The 25,243-nt window shown below is 31.4% G+C and overlaps 2 protein-coding genes across 2 annotated transcripts in view; both read left to right on the forward strand.

The window, feature by feature from the left end:
• LOC111512258 (serine/threonine-protein kinase GL21140) overlaps nt 1–13,350 on the forward strand; it is a 50,041-nt gene extending 36,691 nt beyond the window's left edge. The window contains exons 4-9 of the mRNA XM_074173098.1: nt 987–1,135; nt 1,195–1,286; nt 1,342–1,462; nt 9,228–9,373; nt 9,428–9,574; nt 11,574–13,350. Of these exons, the coding sequence (XP_074029199.1) occupies nt 987–1,135; nt 1,195–1,286; nt 1,342–1,462; nt 9,228–9,373; nt 9,428–9,574; nt 11,574–11,828 (910 nt within the window). The 3' untranslated portion in view covers nt 11,829–13,350. The remainder of the gene's footprint in view (nt 1–986; nt 1,136–1,194; nt 1,287–1,341; nt 1,463–9,227; nt 9,374–9,427; nt 9,575–11,573) is intronic.
• A 6,433-nt stretch (nt 13,351–19,783) lies between these two features.
• Nucleotides 19,784–25,243, forward strand: part of sick (sickie) — a 678,280-nt gene continuing 672,820 nt past the window's right edge. Inside the window, exon 1 of the mRNA XM_074173106.1 lies at nt 19,784–19,936. The gene's annotated coding sequence lies outside the window, so the exon portion shown is untranslated. The remainder of the gene's footprint in view (nt 19,937–25,243) is intronic.

The raw sequence follows: 25,243 nt of genomic DNA on the forward strand, positions 1-25,243 counted from the left end.
TATTTTTGAACCATTGAAAATTACTACTTTTATAATTCTATAATTGTCTATTTAAAACATTATCTTTTCGATTGATTCTTAATTTCCATTGGGAAAACATTTCTTTCTCAGAATTCACTTTCAAATAATTGACCCGAACCTACCTATAATATGGAAACCAGAATACAAAATGTTTATCATAACTCTCACTAGATTGGAAAACGTTAATGAATCTTCTAGAACAAGAATTCAAAAATTTGTCTGGAAGATTGACATTTTGAACATGAAAATAAGTAGAAATTAATAGACATTTGATTTATGATATAATTTTGATCATTTTTCTTTGTGGAAATGTTCTTCCCAAAAATCTAAAAAAGATTATATAAAAGTTTAATTGAACTTCGGAACCTTCCAAGTTCTAACCAGAAACACCTGTAACAGACCAAAGATAATCTGTGACTATAATAGCTCATACTTTATAGGCTCTGATAGTCATTCCTTTTGAATCTTCTGAAGTATAATATTAAACACCAAGATTTAATGAAATGCTATGTTGGCAGGCCTTGAAAATGATTTAGTGTATAAATTGTTCTGTTTAGAAAAAAGTTTGCATTAAGTGCTACCACATCTACAATAAACATGAAACCTGGCCTCGTTTCCAATACATACACCATCTGCATATTTATTTGTAACTAATATTTATTTGTTCCTAATTACTATATGTATATTATTTAATTCGTGATAATTTGTGGACAAAAGTGGATATAACTTTTCAATCACCCAAAATGGAATAATGAACCAATATATTTAAAAAAAGTGTACAGTGTTTCACTGAATGTAGTTGTAGGTTTTATGGATGCTGACTTTGTAGAATATATTCCCTTATTTCAAATATTTGAATAGTTAATACCTTGGACCATTTTTACTATTTTGTTGATAACCATATATCCTTCCAATAGATAGATTTTTCCATAATTTTGAGATTAATGTTGGCAATTTGATTTTAGTGCCGGTCCGAAACCAAAAATGCCTAAAAAGGAATTGAATAGAACTTATGAATCCGAAGAGAGCTTATTAAAAAAATTAAGTGAAGATAATAATTTAGTATTACCTCTACCTTTGAAAAAATACTCAGTTGGCAGGATGATAGGAGATGGTTAGTTATTTTCCTCAGTGTTCTATTTTTATACTATATTTTTGATGTCTTGTTTCTAGGTAATTTTGCAGTGGTCAGATTATGTAAAGACGTTACCACAAATAAAGAGTACGCCTTGAAAATTATAGATAAATCCAAGTGCAAAGGAAAGGTAGGAATTTTCAAGACTTTTTTTTTCATAATGTGAAAGTGACCTTCTGTTTTAGGAAGACATGATCGAAAATGAAGTGAAAATATTAAGGAAAGTGCATCATCCTTATATAATGTCTCTAATAGAAGAAACAGACACAAAAAATATGCTTTATCTAGTCTGTGAATATGTTAAAGGTATTTTCTCCAAAAACTTGTATTTAGTTTATAATTCATTAACTGTCTACTTGTTGAATATAATTTTGTCTGAAATCAGCAAAATATATTTGAAGGTAATAATGTTTTCTGGGTGTTTTGGCATATTGTTTTCAAAAAACTTCCTAATAATCGCACTGTATATGTATATAAAAACAATAGGAATTCCTACATCAATGACTAAAAAAACACTGATATTATTGATTGTTGTTCGGTACATTTGAATCTGAACAGTGGCTAGTTCTGTTAGATCTTTTCTGACAAAAAACAAACTTGTAAATGTTTATATCAGATAAGATAAAACAAACAACTACTAAGATGCGATCACAAATCTTCCAACTGTTCAAAATTAAAAAACTGAAAAAATACTTTTTGGTTAAAAAAGGTTTTGGCTTTCTGCTTCTCCATTTCTAAATAGACTCAACACTCAATTCTTATTTAATTTTGTGGGTTTTCATATTTGTTTTTCATCTCAAATTTTTTAGACTATCAAAGTTGTAGAAATTGTTGTTTTCTTGGAAAATATCCTAGTTTGCTCCTTTTTTGTAATGTCATTTTCACTAGTTCAGTTAAGGAACCAATAGATAATTTGGAGCAGACCCTGTGCTAATTTGATCCAGGGTTATTTACGATACTTCTCTTGAGAGAGAGAGAGAGAGAGAGAATATGCTTTATTGTATACATGATAAATCATGGTTACAAAGCTTAAAAATAGTACAAAATAATACATATAAAATATTAAAATCAGTACAAGGTGTGTGTGTACACACACACCAACAGACACACACAGGCATAGTACATACATTAAAAACACAATAAAGTCCTAAGCCTGAGTCAATTTTTACAAGAGAGAAAATATATATATATATATATATATATATATATATATATATATATATATATATATATATATATATATATATGTATATCAATCTGGATAACAATGTGTGAAATTATGAATCATATACCTAAACCACAATATCGCTTTACGAATATTTAAAAATGAATTATTACTAAGAATTTTGGAGTATGAATAGTACAACTATGATAGCGTGTCACTGAAATATTCCTCAAGGTGGTAATACGGTCTAACAACCAAAATATTTTTTACAGCTTTTCTGAACTGCTTAAGAGGTATAATGTCTTTAATTTCATCAGGTAAATGATTGAATATTTTGCATCCATTGTAAATGAATGAATCTTTAAATAAAGTGGAAGTCGGTCTCGGAAGTTTAATATTATTGTCTTGTCTAGTAGTGTAATGAACTTGGGGTGACCCAAATCTGTTAATATGTTTCTTTATTAATGTAACAGTTTCAAAAATGTATAAAGCCATTACTGTTAGAATTCCGAATTGTTTGAATAAAGGTTTGCAAGAGTCGCGATAATTAGCTTTGGACATATATCGTATAGCACGTTTCTGTAAAACCAGAATACTATTAAAGAGATAACTACTGCAGCTTCCCCAGAATGCAATACCGTAGCGCAAGCGGGATTCGATTAAAGAATAATAAATCAATTTTGCCGAATGCAAGTCTAATTCCTTGGCTACCAATTTAACAGCAAAACACCCAGATGATATGTTTTTCCTTAATGCTGAAATATGTTCATCAAATTTTAGCTTACCATCAATAAATACTCCTAGTATTTAGTATATCCCTTACTTTCAATGCTACTTACTCCAATATTGATATCATTAAGCGTACATTTGAAAGTAATTAGATTTGTTTTTTCAATATTAAAAGAAAGTATATTACACTCACACCATTTGGAAATTTTGGATATATCTTCAATGATTATTTTATTTAAATTCTGGAGAGACGGACTGTGCCAGATGATGGTAGTATCATCGGCGAATAAAGTGAATCTACCGGATATATGTATACTTGTCAAATCATTTATATATAATAGAAAAAGAACTGGACCTAGGACAGACCCTTGTGGAACGCCAGATCTAATTGTTTCTAATGGGGAAGATTCTGTAGACTTGACAATTTGATTTCTATTTAATAAATAGGACTCAATCCACTGGTATGAAAGTCCCCTAAAACCATAATAGTTCAGCTTCTGCAGCAGTATTCTATGATCAACACAATCGAAAGCCTTGGAGAAATCACAGAACACTGCCGCAACTACCTCACCCTCATTGATTTCAGTATAGATATCATATAGTAGGTTAAAAACGGCATCGATTGTATTTTTATTATTTTGGAAACCAAATTGTGAATTGCTGATGATATTATGTTTGTTGAGAAAGTTTATGATTCTTACTTTCACCAATTTTTCAATGAGCTTAGCAATAGCAGGAATAAGTGCGATTGGACGATAGTTAGAGGGATCATTAGGGTCACCTCCTTTATGTAATGGTACTATTACTGACGTTTTCAATTGTTCCGGAAATATTCCAGTGTTGAAAGATTGGTTTATCATGTGAACGAGTGTTTCAAGTGCTTCATCAGGAAGGTTCTCAATAATACTTATGGAGATTTCATCAATCCCAGTTGTTTTTTTATTTTTGATTATAGATACCACTTGTTTTAGTTCTTGAAGTTCCGTTTCATGCAAGACAAAGGTTTCTACTACTTTGAATCGTTCAAAATTCTCTAGGGGATCATCATTTGATGTTATGTTTTTTTTTATATTACCAGCGACTGAGCAGAAATAATTATTCAAAGTATTAGGTGAAATAGGTAGATTATTATTTCTTGCCGATTTTCCTCTAAGTTCGTTAATTATTTTCCAAGTTTCAACTGTTTTATTATCCGATTCGATTATTTTATTTTTATAATGGCACTGTTTAGCCTGTTTAATTATTTTCCTATAAATATTTCGATACTGGGAGAAATAGTTGTGAAAACTTTCATCTTTGGTATATTTTCTTAAATAATGCAAGCAACGCAAATTTTTTTCTGATATTTTAATACCTTTAGTAATCCAAATTTTTTTCTTCTTAGTTTTAATTTTTCGAATTGGAAATGATTCGTTGAAGACATATAAAAGGGAGTTATGGAACTCTGAGAACTGAATATTTTCATGTAGTGAAAGAATCTTTCCCCAGTCGATGTTTGAACATTTTTTATGAAAATTACTGTAATTACTTTTACTAAATATTCTTCCTAATCTATGATTCTTTTGATTCTTGTCCAAGCTAATATTTAAGGTACACATTATGGCTTCATGATCAGAAAGGCCTGAAGGTAATACTTTACATGATATAGAATCAACATTCATATTAGAGCAGATGTAATCAATAGTTGATTCTGAATACTGTGAGATTCTTGTTGGCGAGTCAATATGCATCATTAGGTTATATGAATCAAGGAGATTATTCAAATATTGTGTTTGATGGGAAGTCTCACTGTAATTAATATTGAAGTCACCAGTTAATATCATAGTAGAAGAAATTGGTAACTGATCAAGAACCTGTTCCAAATGATTGAAAAACAGGTCTATATCAGAAGATGGAGCCCTGTAAATGCATAAAATATACATATTGATTTGCTTGCAGTAAATAACTGAAATCTCAAATGATTTTTCAATAGTTAAACTTGTAAAATTTATGTTCTCAAATCTTAGCTTCTCAGAAAGAGATTTTTTAATAAGTATCATTGTACCACCATGAAGAAATTCAGATCTGCAGTAAATTGATAAAGTTAAATAAAGAAGATCTTGGACAAAGGAGATCTTGTAAGTCGGACCCAAATTCAAACATATACTCTTTTCAACAGTATATTTGTTGCAAATGTTATTTTTGTGTTCTAAAAATTATTGTGAATACAACTAATAACTTTTTGATGATTTTTCCTCTAAATCTGTAACTTAAAATCATTCAAAATTTGAAATACTGAAGTATTTTTTTTTGAAGACTGTATCAAACAATCAACTCCAACCTTATTTTACTTATTCAATTAAGCACTGGACGACACTAGTTCTCGCTTAGCTTGTTCATTATTTACTTTGTCATAATCACTGATTACATCACCACAAAACGGATTAAATAATTTCTTTCAAATATGAAGAAACAAAAGTGGTATTTGAAAAATAAATAAGGAGTTTGTCAAAATAACTATTCATACTGAAACAATCAATTTGTTCCATTCATATTATTTATCTGAAAATATTCTGACACATCAAAAGTCTTGGACCCCCATAAAAAATCTACTTGCTTTATGTTTACCAGATAGTTGAACTATCTGGTAAACAAACAGGACAAAAAGTATTGACGGAAAACATATTGCTGATTTGTCATATTTTTTTTTGTAATATTAGAGAGTTTTACTGAATATGTTGAACATTCCAATATCTTCTATTGCGTGAATAGTTGATAGATATGGGGAATTTGGAACAGGGAAAAAAGGCCACATATTGGCTACCTCGAGTATCACATGAAAGACAGGATTGGTATCTGGTTCAATATGCCCATAGAAATCGAAATGCTTCAGCTACAGCCCTCAGGGCTCACTTTCAAGGTACATTTCGCCATGTTATATTTATCTACCTCTACAGTTGAAAGAAGACTCCTTCGGCAAATCTTCGAGCAAGAAGGCCTTCACGGATCTACTTACTTCATGACACTGAGTTGTCTGCGTACAGTGGCACGAGAACATATCAAACAGCTTTTGAGACAGTGGCGATGGGTCCTCTTCATTTCGATTCTCTACTATAACTGTTTAAATTGTTATTACTTATAATTAAATTAGATAAGATTTGTGTTAACAATCTGATATTTGTATAACTTATATTAAATGGGAGTTACCCGTGAATAAATAAATAAAAAAATAAAAAAATTGTACTGCAGAGTGATGACCAAAGGGTATGGAGAGAGCCAGGTCGCCAACAAATACTAAATTTTCCTTGAGAGGCTGCTCTCTATCAAGAAGGAACAGTAATGTTTTGGGAAAGCATCATGTTCAATCCCATTTACTCCATTAATTTTTAAATGTGATAACATGACAAGTCGAGTTTATATTGGAAATGTTATCAGGTCCATTGTCAATCCATTACGAAATAAATTAGATGAGAATTTCATCTTTATGGACGACAACGCCCAGCCACATCGACCAAGAATGGTTCAAGAAGTACTGGAACAAGGGTAAATTGCCTAACTAGACTGGCCACCTAACTCGACGGATCAGAATCATATTGAACACATGTGGGATTTTGTTTCTAGAGCAGTTCTGAATCGCATCACTCACCCTAAAAAGCAGAAGAGAGAAATAGAGAAGTAATAATTTTTTCATGCATTTTCATTGGTGTTTGGATGTAACAATTCCTAAAAAAAATTTACCCAAAGAAACATACCAAAACCGAGAAAGTACCATTCCCAAGAAAACTTCATGAAGAATTAGAAAATCTCAAACAAATGAACTGGCTACGGAAACATTCAAATGAACAAACTATTAATAATCATTATAAAATAACTAAGAAGCAAATTGATGACAAAATTTCTTGTATAAAAAAGAACTATTATTCCAGTACAGTTGCCTTCTCTGATAACGAGGCAAAGGATCTGTGGAATTAGGTAAATATCAAGACTAACCACGTAAAAAATAAAAAACAGGAAAGGACATTAAATGTAGATAATGAAATATTAGCAGATAAAACACAGGTAGCAAATATTTTTGGGAAATACTTTGCAAATTCTGTCAGAGAGAAGCTAGACTCTCTTAACCTCCCGGTTGATCTATGCACAAAATCACCCGTCACAATTCCGAATTCTATGTTCTTTGCTCCTGTGACTGAACATGACATCAAATCTATTGTGTTAGGCTTGAAAAAGAAATTTTCCACTGGCATAGATGAAATACCAGCAATTCCACTGAAAGAGTCCATTGACAATATCTCAAGTGCCATTATTATAAATCACTCTGTCATTAGTGGAGTGTTTCCAAATAAATTGAAAATATCAAAAGCAGTTCCGGTCTTCAAGACTGGGGATACCCAGTGCGTGGAAAACTACAGAATGATATGTCTGCTGAGCTGTTTTTCCAAAATTATAGAAATGGCAGTCTATAATCTAATAATATCATATCTAACTAAACATAATTTATTAACCCCATGACAGGTTGGATTCCGACCTGGCTATTCTGTCGAAACAGCCTCAGCAGATCTTGTACAATATATACATGATAGCATCAACGAAAGTAAGCTTGTGGTTGGACTATTCTTTGATCTGTCTCGTGCATTTGACACAATCAACCCTAGGTATCTACAAATAAAACTGGAAGCTCTAGGCATCCGAGGTCCAATTCAAAATTGAATCGAGTCATATATGTCCGGTAGATCTATTAAGGTGCAGGTTGAAAAGCAGTTCTCCAAAAATTTTGATATAAAGATTGGCGCACCCCAAGGTGGGGTTCTTGGGCCACTGCTATTTCTGCTGTATGCCAACGACCTTACTAACCACATCAGTCAAGGACATACTTTCATATACGCAGGTGACACAACAATCGTTGTCACATCTGAAACTATCAATCAGGTACAGGCCAAAATAGATACTGTAATAAAAGAATTTACATACTGGTGTGAAGTAAATCACCTCATCAATAATGCAAAGAAAATGGTCTCCATTGAATTCACTAGTACCTTAAAACGCAGTAATAAATTATCAATAAATGTTGGTAACACAGAAGTTCACAACTTAGAATCAACGAGATTCCTAGGCCTTGAACTAGACCAAAAACTTTCAATAGACAAGTTGATGCTCTGTGTAAAAAACTCAACAAGCTGTACTTTGCATTTATTACTCTGATATCGAGTTTTCATAGGCACCACCTAGTAAACCTATATTATTCTTTAATATACAGTATCATTAGTAGTGACATCATTGTGTGGGGAAGAGCTACAGACACATGCAGAATTTTCATATCACAAAAAATATTCATAAGGTTAATATATGATTTGGACTATAGAGAAACGTGCAGAAACACGTTCATTGAAAACAATATCCTAACATTAACATCTATCTATCTCTACAAATTATTAATATATACCCATCAGAATTCTAAAAATATGAATAGAAACAGTGACTACCATAAATATGATACCAGACAGTAGAATGACTTCCATTTGCACCACTTGCAAAGAAAGCAACATATAAAGAGCCCTCTATATGCTGGAGCACATTTGTTCAATCTTTTGCCTGAAGACTTGAAACTCATTACCAATATGAAACATTTCAAACTATCTTTGAAAAGTTTCTCATCCGCCATGCCTTTTATTCATTAGATGAGTATGAAAAACGTAGCGAATAGGCAGTTTTGTTTCAATGTATTTTAACATGTGCTTGTATTTAAATATTTTTTATTTTATTTCATTCTCATTATTCTTAATCAATTTGTAACGACTAGAATGTTTGTGATGTTTTTTTCTTAAATGTTTATATAACGAGAATTTTTCCCTCTTTATGTACTGTGACTTATCTCATGTTGTAAAGCAACCATAAGAGATTAAATAAATATCTATCTGTCTATCTAATGTGGCAGTAGAGGAATGGAACTATATTGCTCAAGAAAAGATCAATCGATCAGTTGCTTCAATGCACACCATGTCAATATGTTATTGAGAAACAAAGTAGGTCAGAAATAATCATAGTTTGATTACAATAAAATAAATTACAACTCTGGGGTCCAAGTTTTTTGAAGTTTTAATCAAAGAATATACTTGAATATTATCAGGAATGTGTTCCGAGATAATATAAACTTTCCAATATTCTTTATGTTGAATTGTACAAACCTCTTTTTTCTAGGTGGTGATTTATTTGATACGATAACTGTAGCTCAGAAATTCTCTGAAGATCAAGCCTCCTTGATGATAAACCACCTCATATCTGCGTTGGCATATTTACATAACTTGAACATTGTACACCGTGATATTAAACCTGAAAATTTATTAGTGAGTTATAGTTTAACTGTTTGTAGGTTTTTTTAAAGACATTACTCCTTATAGGTGGAACTTGAGGATAACCAAGTGAAATTACTGAAATTAGGAGATTTCGGATTGGCGTGTGAGGTGACAAAGCCTTTGTATACGGTATGTGGAACCCCTACTTATGTTGCACCTGAAATCTTGGCAGAATCGGGATATGGACTCAAGGTTAGTGTACACTTGGTGATTTCTAACACATATATAGTACTAACCGAACAGTTTAAGAGCTGGTGCACAAGAACATTTCGTTATTATGATTTTACAATTTTTGTAGTGACAGGGTAATTGGTGACCAAGAATGCCAGAAAGTATGCAGGAAATGCAACCAAGAAATTGTATCTACTGGAAAAAATAGTATCTAAAACATACTTTCCTCATCATGCGAGATGCATGCACTTTTGTATGCACAATATAATAACCTTTTATTGTTTAAATGGTTTAGTAGGTTTAAAAAACATAATTATTCCAAAATCGTCCTTATTGCCAGCACTTCTTTCCATTCTCATAACACTTCTGAAACTCGATCTTTGGAATAGCCTTTTGCTCTTCTAGCGATGCACTTTTAATGTCATCTATGCTTGTAAAATGACAGCCCTTTAAGTTTCTCAATACATTTGGAAATATGAGTCGGTTTTGTCACAAAAATTCAAGAACAAGAAATGAAATGTGAGCATTATTGTGTTGCAAAATCCATGAATTATTTTTCCACAAATTGGTCATTTTTATTGAATTGCTTTATGCAAATCATCAAAGAATTATCTGATTGTGATTCGGAGATTCTTCATCGTTTTTTTACGTTTTCATTGGTTTTTGATGTGTTAACACTTCCCACATTTTGTTACATTTTATTACATTTTTAAGCAAAATTTTATATGAAGACTTATTGTATTTATTGTTGATTTATGTGCTTCATGACATTCAATTGTTAATATCCACAATCCTCTTTTAGTTATTACTGCCGACCATATGTTTCTAATTTCTACAATGAGTTGACTGAATTTATGTTTAAACAGTTGCCTATAGGTCGAGAAAAGAGGGAAAATCGCCTCTACACCCCAGAGAATATATAAAAATCGGAAAAAGTAGATTTTAAACAGAAGAAGAGGGCCAGCACTGGTTGAATTCAATAATTTTTACACATATCCCAATGGCAGCTGTTGGCCAGAGAACACTATAATTTTGTTGAAAGCTTATGTGTGTGTGTGTGTGCGCGCGCGCGTACGTGCGTGTGAATATTTGTGTTATAACACAAGTCATTTCAATATTTCTATTAAATTCTTCATTAGGTATTCTCTGAAGATGATAACGAATTTTATCGAAATATTGAAACGACTTGTGTTATAAGAATACACTTCCGTCTTCAACATTATCAAAATCGGTTGCAGTTGCTGTGTCGAAGATCGATTGCAAAATCTATGCTCTAAACTAAAAAGTAATAAATATCAAGTGATTCAAATTCATTCCCAAAAATATATATTATTGTCTAATTTTGATAAAGTTTTGACCCAAATCGTGTCACTTTTTTTGTAGTACTAGTTATTCAGCTATTCAAAGAGCTAGTTTTCTAATTTCTTGCATTTAAGGAGGTTATGGTCGTTTCATTCCATTCAAAATGTATGGGAAAAACAATTTGTTTTTGTTCTTCATAAAATGTGATGAACATTTTAGTAGGAAAAATACTATACATTTTATTGGACAAAAATATAAAAATGCTGATTACTTCAGATTGGAAATGAAGAAAATTAACAAGCTCCATATTTCCAAAACAGACACTTCTCCCAAATACCAGAACTGCAACACTCTTTTCGACGTCCGTTTCACCAATCAAGTTTGCGTCTTCAGAAGATGAAGTAGACATTTTCATTAATTCTACACCAAAGGTTTTAGTTCAACTTGATATTTTTTTTATGTGAACAAACAATATTTTTAATGATTTGAACAGTCACTCGATGAGAATGGAATAGTTATTTGTTTTAGACTTAGGTTTGACTGTAAAAATCATTTAACCCCTTCATATAACTTGAGTAATTGACCCAAACTAGACCCCTCCAAAGAAAATATTGCGTTATATTATCAGTTCTTGATACTCTATCGAAAATGTGTTTTTTGTCCTACAAATATTGTTTTTCACACTTTCCACATGAATAACCAAATTGAAATTTTTCAGATTGATGTTTGGGCTGCTGGAGTAATTCTTTATATTCTCTTATGTGGCTACCCTCCTTTTGTTAGCCAAGACAATGACCAGGAGAAACTTTTTGACTGTATTCTGTCTGGTCAATATGATTTTCCAGATGAATATTGGCAAGATGTTTCTCCACTTGCCAAAGAATTAATTCAGAACATGCTTCAGCTCGATCCTGAACTACGATTTTCTGCCGAAGATGTCTTGGATCACCCTTGGCTGCAAATTGCCGATTAGTATCTCACCATACATCACAAGGAATTGTGTAGAATATTTATTTTTACTCAATCACAGTTCTGCACATGTAACGAAATAGAAGTTGTAGGCAGATAGATGAGTTTTAATATAGGTATTTGTTTTTTGGATGGTGGAGAAAGTTCGTATTTATGATTTGAAAAAAGAATTGTATGAATGGTATTAAAACCTGCATGGATTATTTGAACATGAGCAGGTTACCCAACTGTTGAATTGAAATTTTATTGTTCTTTTGTGTTTTAATTTCCATTTTATTGGAATTTGTGATTATTATTTTGATACTAATTATATAAACATGCAATGTTATCACCCAAAGTACAAAGACTGCATTTATCAAAATATATATGCAATATTTGTCCCTCGATTGTGTCCAGCTAAATATTTCCAACTATGTAGTATTGGTTGCAACAAAAAAAGTCTTGAAAGCTTTTCAAGTTTGAAGTAGTCAAGTAGTCAATTTTCTAGAAAGCCAATGAACAGATGATTTTAAGTGACTATGGAATCTTCAACTTCCTGTAATTGTTTGCTCATTTATGTTCTTGAATTAAAATGTCATTATATAATCTTCATTTTGATCAGTTCAATGTTTCAAGAGTCATTGAAGTTTTATGAAAAATATTGCAAAATTTAGCTAATACAGAATAGTTTAGTTGATTTTACAATAGAAATTTTTAAATGAGTGAGCCTGAAACTCGATAAATAAATGAGTTCCTGTAAATTGGATTCTAATCATCTACCAGTTGCTCACTCGCCATAAAATCAAATATATCTTAATATGACTTTTTAAGATATAGTTTTCTCTTCATATAAATATCACATGTAATGTAACTTGAAAAGAATATGAAAGATCTTTTTTTTGAAATTCCAATAAGTGTTTATTTACAAATTTAAAACTGACTGAATATTTTTGACAAAAATGAGAAAGTTGTTTTGTATAGTTAATTTATGAAATATCTAGCTGGAATAGGAATGTGAGGAAGTCCTGATCTGTTTTTGGAATATATGCCCTTCCCAATAAAACCCCGATAAAAATTGTTTGACAATACTTTTGAAGTGAAAAATTAGCCTATGATCAAATCAGTTTAAAATATCTGTTGAGACAGTTAAAAAATGTATTCATATACAAACACTTCCAGAAGTATATCTCTGTATTTCATGAGCATTCATTTTATTCAAATCCTTTATTTCATAGACCATTCTACATATTTAATATTCCAAATAAAAAAATCCGTTTTTTACAAATATAGTGTATGAATTTAAGAGATAACGCTTCTTGATAAGTTAACGAATATGCTTTATTGTTGAAATTTTACTCTCAAATGAGTTTATACACTGAAATTTTAGACAAAGTATTATTTATTTTAATTATTTTATGTACTTGTAGAGCATAATAGCATCCTATCACTGTAGTTTCTGCCTTATTTTATTTTTTTTTATACAGATCACATAGATTAAATGCTGTAAAGTTGAAAAGTAGAATGTAAATAAATTATTTGAATAGTTATGATGAGTACTCTGTATCAAAATCCTTGAAATCCCATTATTATGATATGATCCCAAATAAATGAGAATAAAGGTGACAATATTTCTTGGCGAATACTAGAGATTAAATTTTTCATTTCCTAAAAAAGTGTTCCCAGATTTGCAATCTATAAAAAAAGGAGTATTGAAATACTAAGACTAAAATATTCAGATAAATTAGATCATAAAAGAAAAAAAATCCAATTCAAAGCAAATAAATCAATACCTGAGTTCAAGAGCGTAACAAGCCAAAAAATGCGTTTTTGAAATGTTCCACCCAAGTTACAGCAAATATTAAGTTCTATCCGGTTCTATACAGAAACAATCCAAACTACGCACCTTGTCCACAAGATGACACTAGTTACCCTCTGAAACAATATAAAATAGCAATAAATTTTGGTTCTATAGTGTAACATCTTGAGTTGTTACTGTATAGAAGGGTAATAAATAGGTAAACGCTTGTTTTGTTCACTGTGACTGTGATTAGTAGAAATAATTAGAATATTTTAACTAAATAATTATGGCAAATAAGGGGCCTAGTGAATCTCGTTCGAGTTATTTGTTGCGTTTAGCTACACAAAATTACCAGGGCACTACAGATGATAATTGGTAAGTTTATTGAATTTTAATAATTTACACATAACCTCATTTGAATTTTCTATTTGTTTCATTTAATAGAACTAGTTTCAATATACTATATAAATGGTTACTCTATGTCTTTTACGAGTAAACGTTTAAATTTTGAACCAACTTCTATATTGGTTGTTTCATAATATTCGTTACATTAATAATACAGGGTGTTTCAGTTTTTTGTCTCACATTATCTGAAAAATATTAATGTTTGTTTTAATCCATTAAATGTACAATACAGACTGCCTTCTAGGGGCTACAATAAAACTGGATTTACTGTTCGTGTAGCCACATTAAAAAATGTTTGCAAAATAGACAAAACCCTAGCTAGGTTTTTTGTTTCAGCAATTACCTTCCACATCTTTTGAACCTTCTGAGAATCAATTGGAAGATAGTGATGATAGTATTGCTGACAAAACTTATGAACTGTCTTCAGAATCTAGTGATGAAAGTGAAGCAGAAATTCCCTCAAAGCAACCACAAAATATTCAGACGTTACCAAAAACTAACGATCAGCTAAAAGAAGAACCAGAAACATTAAGAAAAACACGAAAAAGAACAAGAAATGTTGAAGCGTGGGAAAAGCATACAAAGAAGTTCAATCGAAACTTTGGAAAAGAATATGTGAATGCAGCAAACAAGAAAGTGGAAAAAAGAACACTAAAGGGCCCGTGTTCCGAAAAATGCCGATTAAAATGTTTCACCAAATTCACAGAAGATGAGAGGCAATCTATTTTTGATACATATTGGGAAATGGGCTCAATCGAGAAGCAAAGAAGTTTTATTGACAAGAATATGTCTCAAATTAGCCCCACATATAGATACACAAAATGTGATAGCAAACGATCAAAAACGATAAAATACACTTTTCAAGTACAGGGACAAACTATACGGGTTTGTAAAACTTTTTTTAAAAATACTTTGGCAATTAACAATAGGGTAATATTTACGACATCGCACAAAAGAGATGATCATGGATTTTTACAAACAGACCAGCGTGGAAAACATGGAAAACAAAAAAAAGTGAAGCAAGAAATTGTTGACGGTATTAGAAAGCATATAAATTCATTTCCACGAGTAAACTCCCATTATTGTCGTGCTAGGACACAAAAAGAGTATTTAGATGGTAGTCTAAATATCGCCACTATGTACCGTCTGTATGTAGAGAGATGTACCCAAAATAATGAAGAATATGCGAAAATTTCAATGTACACAAAAATATTAAATATTGAGACCAACATTGCATTCCATGTTCCAAAAAAAGACCAATGTTCATTATGTACAAATTTTGAAAATGGTACTGAAGAAGATAAAGATAAAATTAGAGAGAAATACTTAAAGCATTTAGAAGAAAAGAGACTAAGCAGAAACGAAAAAAGAAAAGATACAGAAGAGACAAACGAAAATGTTCTAGTAAGTTGTTTTGATCTGCAAGCTGTTCTAACGAGTCCTTGTGGAGATGTTAGTGATTTTTTTATAAAAAAAGATTGGCAAGTTACAACTTTACCGTTTTTGATGTAAAACAGAAACTAGGCTTATGTTTATTTTGGCATGAAGGCTTGGCAAAAAGGGGAGCCAATGAAATTGGAATCTGTCTCTATCATTACTTAAGTAGTGAAGACTGTAAAAGTGAAAATGTAATATTTTATTCGGACAACTGTGTCGATCAGAATAAAAATAAGTATATTTTTGCCTTGTATTTATTTTGTGTGCTAAATATCGACAAAGTTGAAACAATAACACATAAGTTTTTAGTAAAGGGTCACACCCAAAATGAAGGAGACAGTGTCCATGCCTGCATTGAAAAAGAAAAAAAGCGTATACTCAAAAGCGGTCCCATATACGTCCCTGAACAATGGGTAAATACTATAAGATCGGCGAAAAAACGTGGCACACCATACAAAGTCATTGAATTCAATACCACAGATATTTTCGATTTGAAAGCCTTATGCGCAGAAATAGGCACAAATTATGTTAAAAATACAAAAAATGAAAAGGTTGTCTGGAAAGATGTTATAATGGTCAAAGTAGAAAAATCACACCCGTACACACTTTTTTACAAAACATCCTACTCACAAGACAACTTTAAGTCAATTAGTGTTAGAGACAGTAAAAAGCAACTCCGAAAACAAGATCAACGTACAATCCAGTTGTTTCCTGCCTATAAAAAAGCTCCCTCCATTGATGCTTCAAAAATTAAACATCTTCTTGAGCTTTGTCAAGTGAATGCTATCAAGTCATTGTATTGGCCATTTTATAACAGTTTGGCAGAAAAAAGTGACAACAAGAGGCCAGAACAAAGCGACGCAGACAATAGTTGTGATTCGGAGTCTGAGTAAACATTTTAAAGTATTTAAAAGTACAAAGTAAAAGTATTATCTTGTGTTTTAATTACCTTCCTGTTATTTTTTCATTTTAGTAATCTTATTTAGAATGTTATGTTCATGAAATTTTGCAAATTAAAACTCAATTAAACATTTCTTTATTTTCATTCATTTATTTATTTTGTACCTATAGTTATAACACTCTAAAAACCAAAGTATATGTATTTCTATGTATTACTGCTATAATGGTTTACAAGTTGTCACCCTGTAAAAAGTCAATTTCAGCTAATGTTCAGTTCAATAATGTAACAACTTTATCAAAACTCAAAATATAAAAACGAAATAATAAAAGCACACGACTCTTCCTGTTATATATCCAGTTTTAACACATTTGAAATTTTAACTTATGATATATCTTCACGCACTGAAGTTTAACAGTCATTCAAAAAAATTGGCTATATTCAATCTCCTTTTCCCACATTTTAATTTTTTTGACATGTTACATTCTTGAATTGAGGTATCGAAATGTCTTAAGAAATATAGAAAGTTAATAATTAGGGACTATAACCATCTACAAAGTACTATAATAAAACAGTAAGAGAAAGAATATATTTTGCAACCAACACAAAACATAACTTGCCTTAAAAAAAAAAAACGCATAAATGAATTTGGTGTCAGAAAATTATAAAACTCTAAAGGAGTACATGTTAAAAAGTTATTTAAGGGTGGGACAGTACTTTATTTTCGCTGGAATTGAGTTGTATCTGATTATATATATATATATATATATATATATATATATATATATATATATATATATATATATTTGAATATTAATATATGTTACAAACTGAATGGATCCTTGATGATAGCACGACCAGCTGTCGAAAGCGCTCGCATATAATAAATAGGAGTTATAAAGTTTCAAATCCTTTTTGTAACATATTATATTAAAATAATGAAAATATAGGAAAATTAGTTGCATCATTCAAAATATATATATACATTTATGTATATATATATATATATATATATATATATATATATATATATATATATATATATGTATATATGGATATTTTTCCAAAGAGGAAAAAGTGGATATTTTTTTGTTTATTCGAGATGTTTGAGAAATGCTACCAAATCTCTGGCAATGTATCAGGAATTGTATCCTGAATGACGACAACCTGATCATAGATATTTTCAACATATCAAAAATAGTTTACAAAATTATGGATCCTTTGAAAAACCCTCAATGTACGGTTACTGAATGTGGTGGCGATAATGAAATCAGCGTTTTAGGTCAGTTCAAAAACCAAAAGTGAACCGTTATAAAAAAAACTAGGTATTCGGCTCCCGAGTGATTTCCCCATATAATTCAAAGGTTTCATAGAATACATAAATAAGCTATCATTTATTCATCACAATACTTCATTCTATCGTCTTGTAGGAACAACATTTCCAACATGTTATACAAAGTGTTTGGAATCGATGAATAACTCTGAAGATATAAAACAAACAGAAAAAAACCCTGTATCTAAGGATAATTATGAAATTTCGAGATAATTTTGACTCATTTTCATGAAACATTCCCTATTTCAAAAATCAACAGTTCACGAGGTATTTCAGTTTTTCTTGAAAAAATAAAACATTTGCATGTCCACCATAAAACTAGGGGCTTCGAAATATTCATTTCGATCAGTTTTAGGAAGATTATCAACTGCTATCAATCATGATTTTTATTGAAGACAGCATGTCAGATGAATAAAAAAATGTTTATTTTAAATGTTCCATAAAAAAACGAAAATTCAAGAATATAACATTCTCTTCTCACACAAAATATAAAAACTGTTTCAAAAAATGTCGAAGACTTTCCGTTAACTTCCAGGCATTTTTTAACTCTCTTCATCAAATTGTTATTTACAACACGACTGATTTCATCGGCATCTAGAGCGTTGAATGCTTGTAAAACTTTTGTAACCATATTCTCTTTACTTGTTGCAGATTCGGCATAAACAATATTTTTAATGTCTCCATAAACAATAGTCCATAGGAGACAGATCTGGTAAACGTGCTGGCCAAAGGTACTGCCCATTATTGGCAATCCACTTATCATAAAATAATTGATTGAGTAATACGATTACAGTCCCGCAATTATGAGACAGTGTTTCATCCTGTTTGTACTAAATATATTCCGCATCTTCAATCGATAAATTATTCACTGCAACTCTCCCAACATTTTATAGTATGTTACAGTATCCTTCACCATTCAAATTTTCATCATAGATATACAAAAAGAATCATATTGTGCTTTATACCACAACAAACGTTGAAACTTCAACTTTCTTGGAAAAATCGGCATTATAACGATTAAATAATCCATTTTTGGTGACCTTATCAGCTACATCACTCCATAAAATGTGGTTCTTCCTGACTTCTCATCATGATATTTGAACGGTTTCCATTTATGCTTTTTCAAAATGTGGTGAGTGGTTCTGGGTTTAACTGGTATGGTTTTCTCACAATCTTTCAAAGACTCATTCGAATGAGCAAAATATCCAAGAGCATTTATTTCCAGATCTTCAAACTTTTGAATTTCATGGGGGAATCACTCGAGGAGCCGAATACCTACTTTTTTTGGGTAAAAAATGAACATCTCGAGAACGGTTCATTTTTGATATAGGGTGTAGATATACATACAAATTGAGAAAATAAATGTTTCGAATTGAAACTCGTGTGACATCTAATAAAATATACCTATTTCCAAATTTCCCGCCTATTCCACCACCTACAAGTATTCAAGAACGTTACCACCACAGTGTCATGTGTATTTTTATAATTATTTCAATTTCTCAATTAACTTACCTACTAAGCTAGTCTTTTATTATTGTTGATTTTGTCTAACTTTGGCAGTCTCAAAAATATCATGATTCATTATTCTATTACCGTAAGGTTAGATAACAATTTTGAATGAAACTTGTATAGGTATTATTATTATTCCTCTATGACATTCATTCTGTTCATTTCAAAAAAATTATAAAAATTCTTCATGTAATTTAAAAGGTTTAGACAATTCTTGTATGCATGTAACTGTTGTGAATTCATAAATAAATGAGAACTATTATTTTTTCAAAGTACTGAAAAACCTTCAATTATGTCAATAATATTTGTTGAGTAAGTAGCCAAAAAAAAGAGCTATAATTCACACTTTTGAACCGATCACAGTTGACCACATTCATACGTCACTAACTGGAGGCCAATCACAGATGAGCACCTTTATAACAAAACAAAATGAATGTGATTAAAAACTTGAACACCTAGCTTTATTTTGTAAGCAATTGACATGCTTTTTCTTGGGGTAATTGTTAGAACGTTGGACTTGAGTGCCGGTGGTCCTGGGCAATCTATTAGGAAGTAGGAAAACAAAAAATTAGTAGGCGGCGTTTTTGTTTTTTCAAATTGTCAAAACGCGAAGTGTAGTATCGTGTTCAGTAGTGCTCAATGCGAGTGGAAAGTATTTTTAACTTAGTGTTTTTTTCAATATGAAAATGTAGGTAGTTTGGGACTTTTGTGACTGTGATGATGGAGACACTCAGATGGGTCCAATTTTTAAAGGTATTTAGAAACAAATATAGCTTAATGTATTGAATACATACTCAATATCTTTCATTCGAACTTGTACAGAAAAAGTTTGAACAATTTGTATTAGGTATCGCCCTTGGTACCTATTCCGAATTCAATATTAAATTTGTAAAAATCAGTTCAATCAAACAAATAATTGAAATTATTGAAAACATGAAAACTTTAAAGGAATATAACATTGAAATCTATGCGTCTGTTTCAAAAAACAATTATAGCTTATAACCAACTCTGATTTGGTCAAAATAATTTTCTCCATACATCCAAGAATCATTTAAATATTATATAATGTATCAGTGTCAACTTAAGAAAAAAATGTTTATCTTTCAAATGAACACAGCCAATGTATGATAGAAAATTGCGTGAACACACTCTCTGTTGAATAAAGTAAATCTTCAAGTACTTATCTAATTACATCTTAATGAGTATGAAAAGCCTTTCAGGACGACGGCATACATTTTTCAGAAAATAGTGGTAGGTACTTAATAATTTTTTCAAAAATTTGTCATAGTTTTCAAATCCTCATTTTTTTTTCATGATGAGCGTTAATTAGCCGTTTCTGGCAAACTATTCAACGGATCAACCTGAAAATTCCACAGTATGCATAAGTCAATATGACCTACACGCCTAAAATATTTTAGACGAAGCGGCGTTGTCGCTTCTACTATAAAGTAGCGGCTTCTTTGATTTTTCAAATGGAACACCCCGTATATAATATCATATTATGATTCATTATCACTTTGTCAACAAATTCATATACTATTTCCCTATACATATCTATTACCGTACAGTGAATACAACGCTTTCTTTTTTCCCGGAGTGTGTTTCAAATCATTATTTCAAATAATTTTCATAATATTCTAATTTTGGTATTTCATCTGCTTATATGTATATTTTTCTTATTAACTTTGTCACGTATATCGTATAAATGTAAACATTCAGCACCACCGCTTCCACAACACAGGTGTGTGTCTAGGTTTTTTATGTATTCTAAGAAATCGAAAATAAAATAGTCTTCTCACAATTGTGATATTTATAACATCAAAACAAACTTATTTCATCACAATGAAAATGTCAACATTATATGTTACATAATCATTGAAATATTTTTGTGGATACTCTAGTTGTATCTGAATTGCAATAAACTAAATAAATTAATAATTTTCAAAGTTCCCAGGAGGTTCCAATTATATATTGAATGGTGTAGATGGTGAAAATAAACATATTTCCTACAATTTTTTATTATAATTTGAAAATAGCATGTGTCCATATGTGGTTGTCTAGTTGGAATCGAATAAATAAATAAAATAAGGACTCCTTCTTTATATATTCAATTGTTAGACTGAAAAGGAAGAAATCTCACAAAAAATTGAAGGTCGATTTATTTCATTCATTTTATACTTATTTGTTTTATTGTTGCAATCAATTGTTAATGCATATCCCGGAACTCTGGAGGGCACATTCCAAACTTTTATTGAAAAAATCTTGCAAAAAATAAAATGAAACTTCAATTCTTTTAAAACAAATTACAATTCAATTGGAACAGAGTATCAGGAAGTATCAGATGAGCCTGCAGAAAATTATCAGCTTGAAAAAGATCTTTATACTAATTCATTTGAAGGGACGTTTTATCAGTTGTCACAACAATATCACTGAAAGTGGCCTGTTACTTTAATATTTTCGTGTTTCGAATAATTTGGTTGGCTTCTTTCTGTGTATTGAATATTATCTTTATCGGTCTGGGTCTCCCAGACCCTTCTGTGAAACGCCCAGTTCAATACAATCTAAAATTATTTTCAGTGACATTTTGATTTATTGTTTTCATAATTTTTAGTGTATTTTTATTATCCTCATTTCTATTTCCTTCAGATTCTGGTAGCCCAAATATCATGACATTCTTTTTGCGGATTTTTCTTTCAGATACTTCATTCATTGAGTTCTCATTGTGTTGAGCAGTGGTCGGTTTGCTGAATTGGGAAAGTTTCAGTTCTTCAATCTCCCTCAAAGCCTGGAGGGTTTCTAAGATGGCTGATATTTGTTGCATACCCATTTTACAGCCTTTACAAAAAAGTTTTAAAACCCTGCCTGATTTGAGTTGCAGACATTTGATCTCACTGGCTGTGAGCCGCGAGCAGCCTTTCTCGTGAATCGGCTGTAACAAGAGTAACAGTCAGATGAGACCTAATATTGTCATGATGACATATCATTAGTAATGTCTGTACTACATGAGTACAGACATTGTATACATGTATACATGGTAAATTAAAGATTTTTCTAAAGTTTGATTCTTTTGCCTGTTTATTTGATTTTTCATACCTCTTTGATGGCTTTTATTCAAAATCAAAGACATTGTTTCATATGTAACAATATTTTCCATATAGAACGAATGACAAAATTAGATGGGGTTAATAATGAAGAAAAACAGGAGATTGCTATTGAACAAAGGAAAGAATCAGAACTACCAGATATTCCCTTTGACAACTTCACAAGACTGTGCCTGAATTGTAATAGGGCAGTAATGGAAGAGACTTTGCTTTGGAAGACGACTGGACGTTTCTCAAGCTGAATATTTTGAAACAAACTTCGAGAGAATCGTGCGTAGTATGTAATGCAAAACTCAATCTGAATCGGTTAACTCTGAAGTGCCCAATCAATGTTTGTGTTTTGAAAAATATTTATATCAGAGATAATGCTAGGTCTTGCATACATCACTTGAAGGATGAGAACGGTTTTTTCCTGAGACTAATTCTTCCTGGGATGCAGTTCAATTTTCGATCATGTAGAATGAAAAAAATGCAAGAACTTAAAAATGTACAGAACATGCCCCAATGGGATGACCAGGATCAAGAGAGTTTCATAAATGGAGAATTCAAATCGATGATTCCAGTGAATAAGGATCAGTTCCGCAATATCTTCACCTACTGCGATTCTGTACCAGTAGAAGGTGGAGACAGATATATTTATGAAAAAGATCTTGAACAATGGCCCTTCGAGGATTTTTTATATGGCATTTTCATATATCTTCCTTATCTACCATATATCCCTAGATTCACAGACAGAATTGTAAAACTCTTGGGGAAATACAACAACAAAACGGTTTTCAAACTCACCAAGAAGATACAACTGAACCTCAAGTCGGCTAAAGACAAAAGAGACCCAATATCAGCAGCAGGAGTATATTCCATACCGTGCACTTGTGGGAAGGTATATATCGGTACCACCAAAATATTGCGTACAAGGCAGAACGAACATGGAAGAAACTGTAGACTATGCCAAACGGGCAAGTCGGCTGTGGCAAAACACGCACTCAGTGAGGGAAACCACAGGATTCTATTTGAAAACTCGAAACCCATTGCCCCCAACCAGGAATACCAAAGCCGGCTGGTACGGGAGGCAATAGAGATCCCACTAACACACGGATAATTTCAGCAGAAAAGAGGGAGATGTGATCCTCAACCGAATATGGAATCCCATTCTAAGAAGTTCAAGAATAGCAAACATCGTGACGCCAGGTAAAACGAATGTTAATGAAAATTTACTGAATCCAGGTATAGTAAATAGCAATCCAAACTAATTGAACCCATATGAATATGCTCTACGCAGTCGGAATACCTAGTCATCGGAGTAAAAATCAAGATGTATGAGTTTCTGAAGAAGCTATTCATTTGCGCCAGCGGAACGTCAGGAAGAATCTTCAAAAAACGTAGGCCTTCAAACCCGAATAGAAGTAGTGATACTGAAAACCTCGGCAGCGAAAGTCTTATCCATTTTGTCCAGTAGGGAAAACATGTCTTTAGTCGTGTATGAAATGAAATTTGATTGGATGTAGAACTCAAGATGTAATTAGAGTAAAACCGAAAACAACGAAGAGAAACACGGAATATAAGTTGAAGTAAGGATTCCGTAGGTGGTACGAATTGTCTAGTGTTCGTTCCTCGTACTTGACCTCTGTTATTGATTAAACAAAGGAAGATTTTTCAATTTTCTCCATATTTCTAACAGTGCATTGAAGAAATTGATCACAAATATGAATTCAGGGAAATATTAAAAACTTTTAATTTTTTCCCAAGTCCATTTGACTAACGTCAAAACACATCAAAATAAGTAAATAAGTACAAATATTGAATCATCGATGTTACTTTTCATTTTAAAAAGTATCAGTGATTCTCAACAGTACAACAGTCCATCTGTAACTTATATCGTTATCTAGTTTCCATAGACAATTTGAAAGGAAGTCCTGGTATACGGTTTATACAAAAATTGATAAAAAAGACGGACATGAGTATACATATCCATTTTGTGAATGGCATCTGTTAAGTGAACTCATATATCCCAAAAAAAAACCTATATACACTTTGGTATCATTTTTTCTCAAATGTACAAAATGTCCCTGTACTCGCTGTTAGTCATATACAATTTACTGAATCCAGGTACAGTAAATAGCAATCCAAACTACTTGAATCCATATGAATATGCTCTACGCAGTCGGAATACCCAGTCATCGAAGTCAAAATCAAGATGTATGAGTCTCTGAAGAAGCTATCCATTTGCGCCAGCGGAACGTCAGTAAGAATCTTCAAAAACCGTAGGCCTCCAAATCCGAATAGAAGTAGTGATACTGAAAACCTCGGCCACGAAAGTCTTAACCATTTTGTCTAGTAGGGAAACATGTTTCTAGTCGTGTATGAAATAAGATTTGATCCGATGTAGAACTCAAGATGTAATTTGAGTAAAAACGAAAACAACGAAAAGAAACACAGAATATAAATTGAAGTGAGGATTCTGTAACTGGTACCAATGATCTAGTGTTGGTTCTATATATATATATATATATATATATATATATATATATATATATATATATATATTTATATATATATATATATATATATATATATATATATATATATAATATATATATGATTGCTGAAATATATAACACGAACTTAAGCACTTGCACCTGAAAATGCATGAATTTTTATATCTTGATAATTATTGAATACTAAACGTGTGATATTTCGCAAATCAGATAAAGAGCTGAGTTCTGTTTTATATCTAAATCATAGTTTACATAATTCGTCAGGAGTCCACTCATCTCTTTGAATTCCTAAACTCCAAAGACGTTGCATAAACATTTCAGCATTTATCGGAGTTAAAAATACCAAAGGGTCATGAATAGGAGCTATATCTGACAATATACCACGTTTTGTGCATTCGTGATTTATTGAAACAATATTATAGTGGAAAATATATGAAGCTGATTGCCCTTTCAATCCGAAAATC

This window comes from Leptinotarsa decemlineata, unplaced genomic scaffold (assembly GCF_025532065.1).
Source record: "Leptinotarsa decemlineata unplaced genomic scaffold, Ldec_3_MD MMD2_tig00000199_RagTag_RagTag, whole genome shotgun sequence".
Classification (NCBI taxonomy): Eukaryota; Metazoa; Arthropoda; class Insecta; order Coleoptera; family Chrysomelidae; genus Leptinotarsa; species Leptinotarsa decemlineata.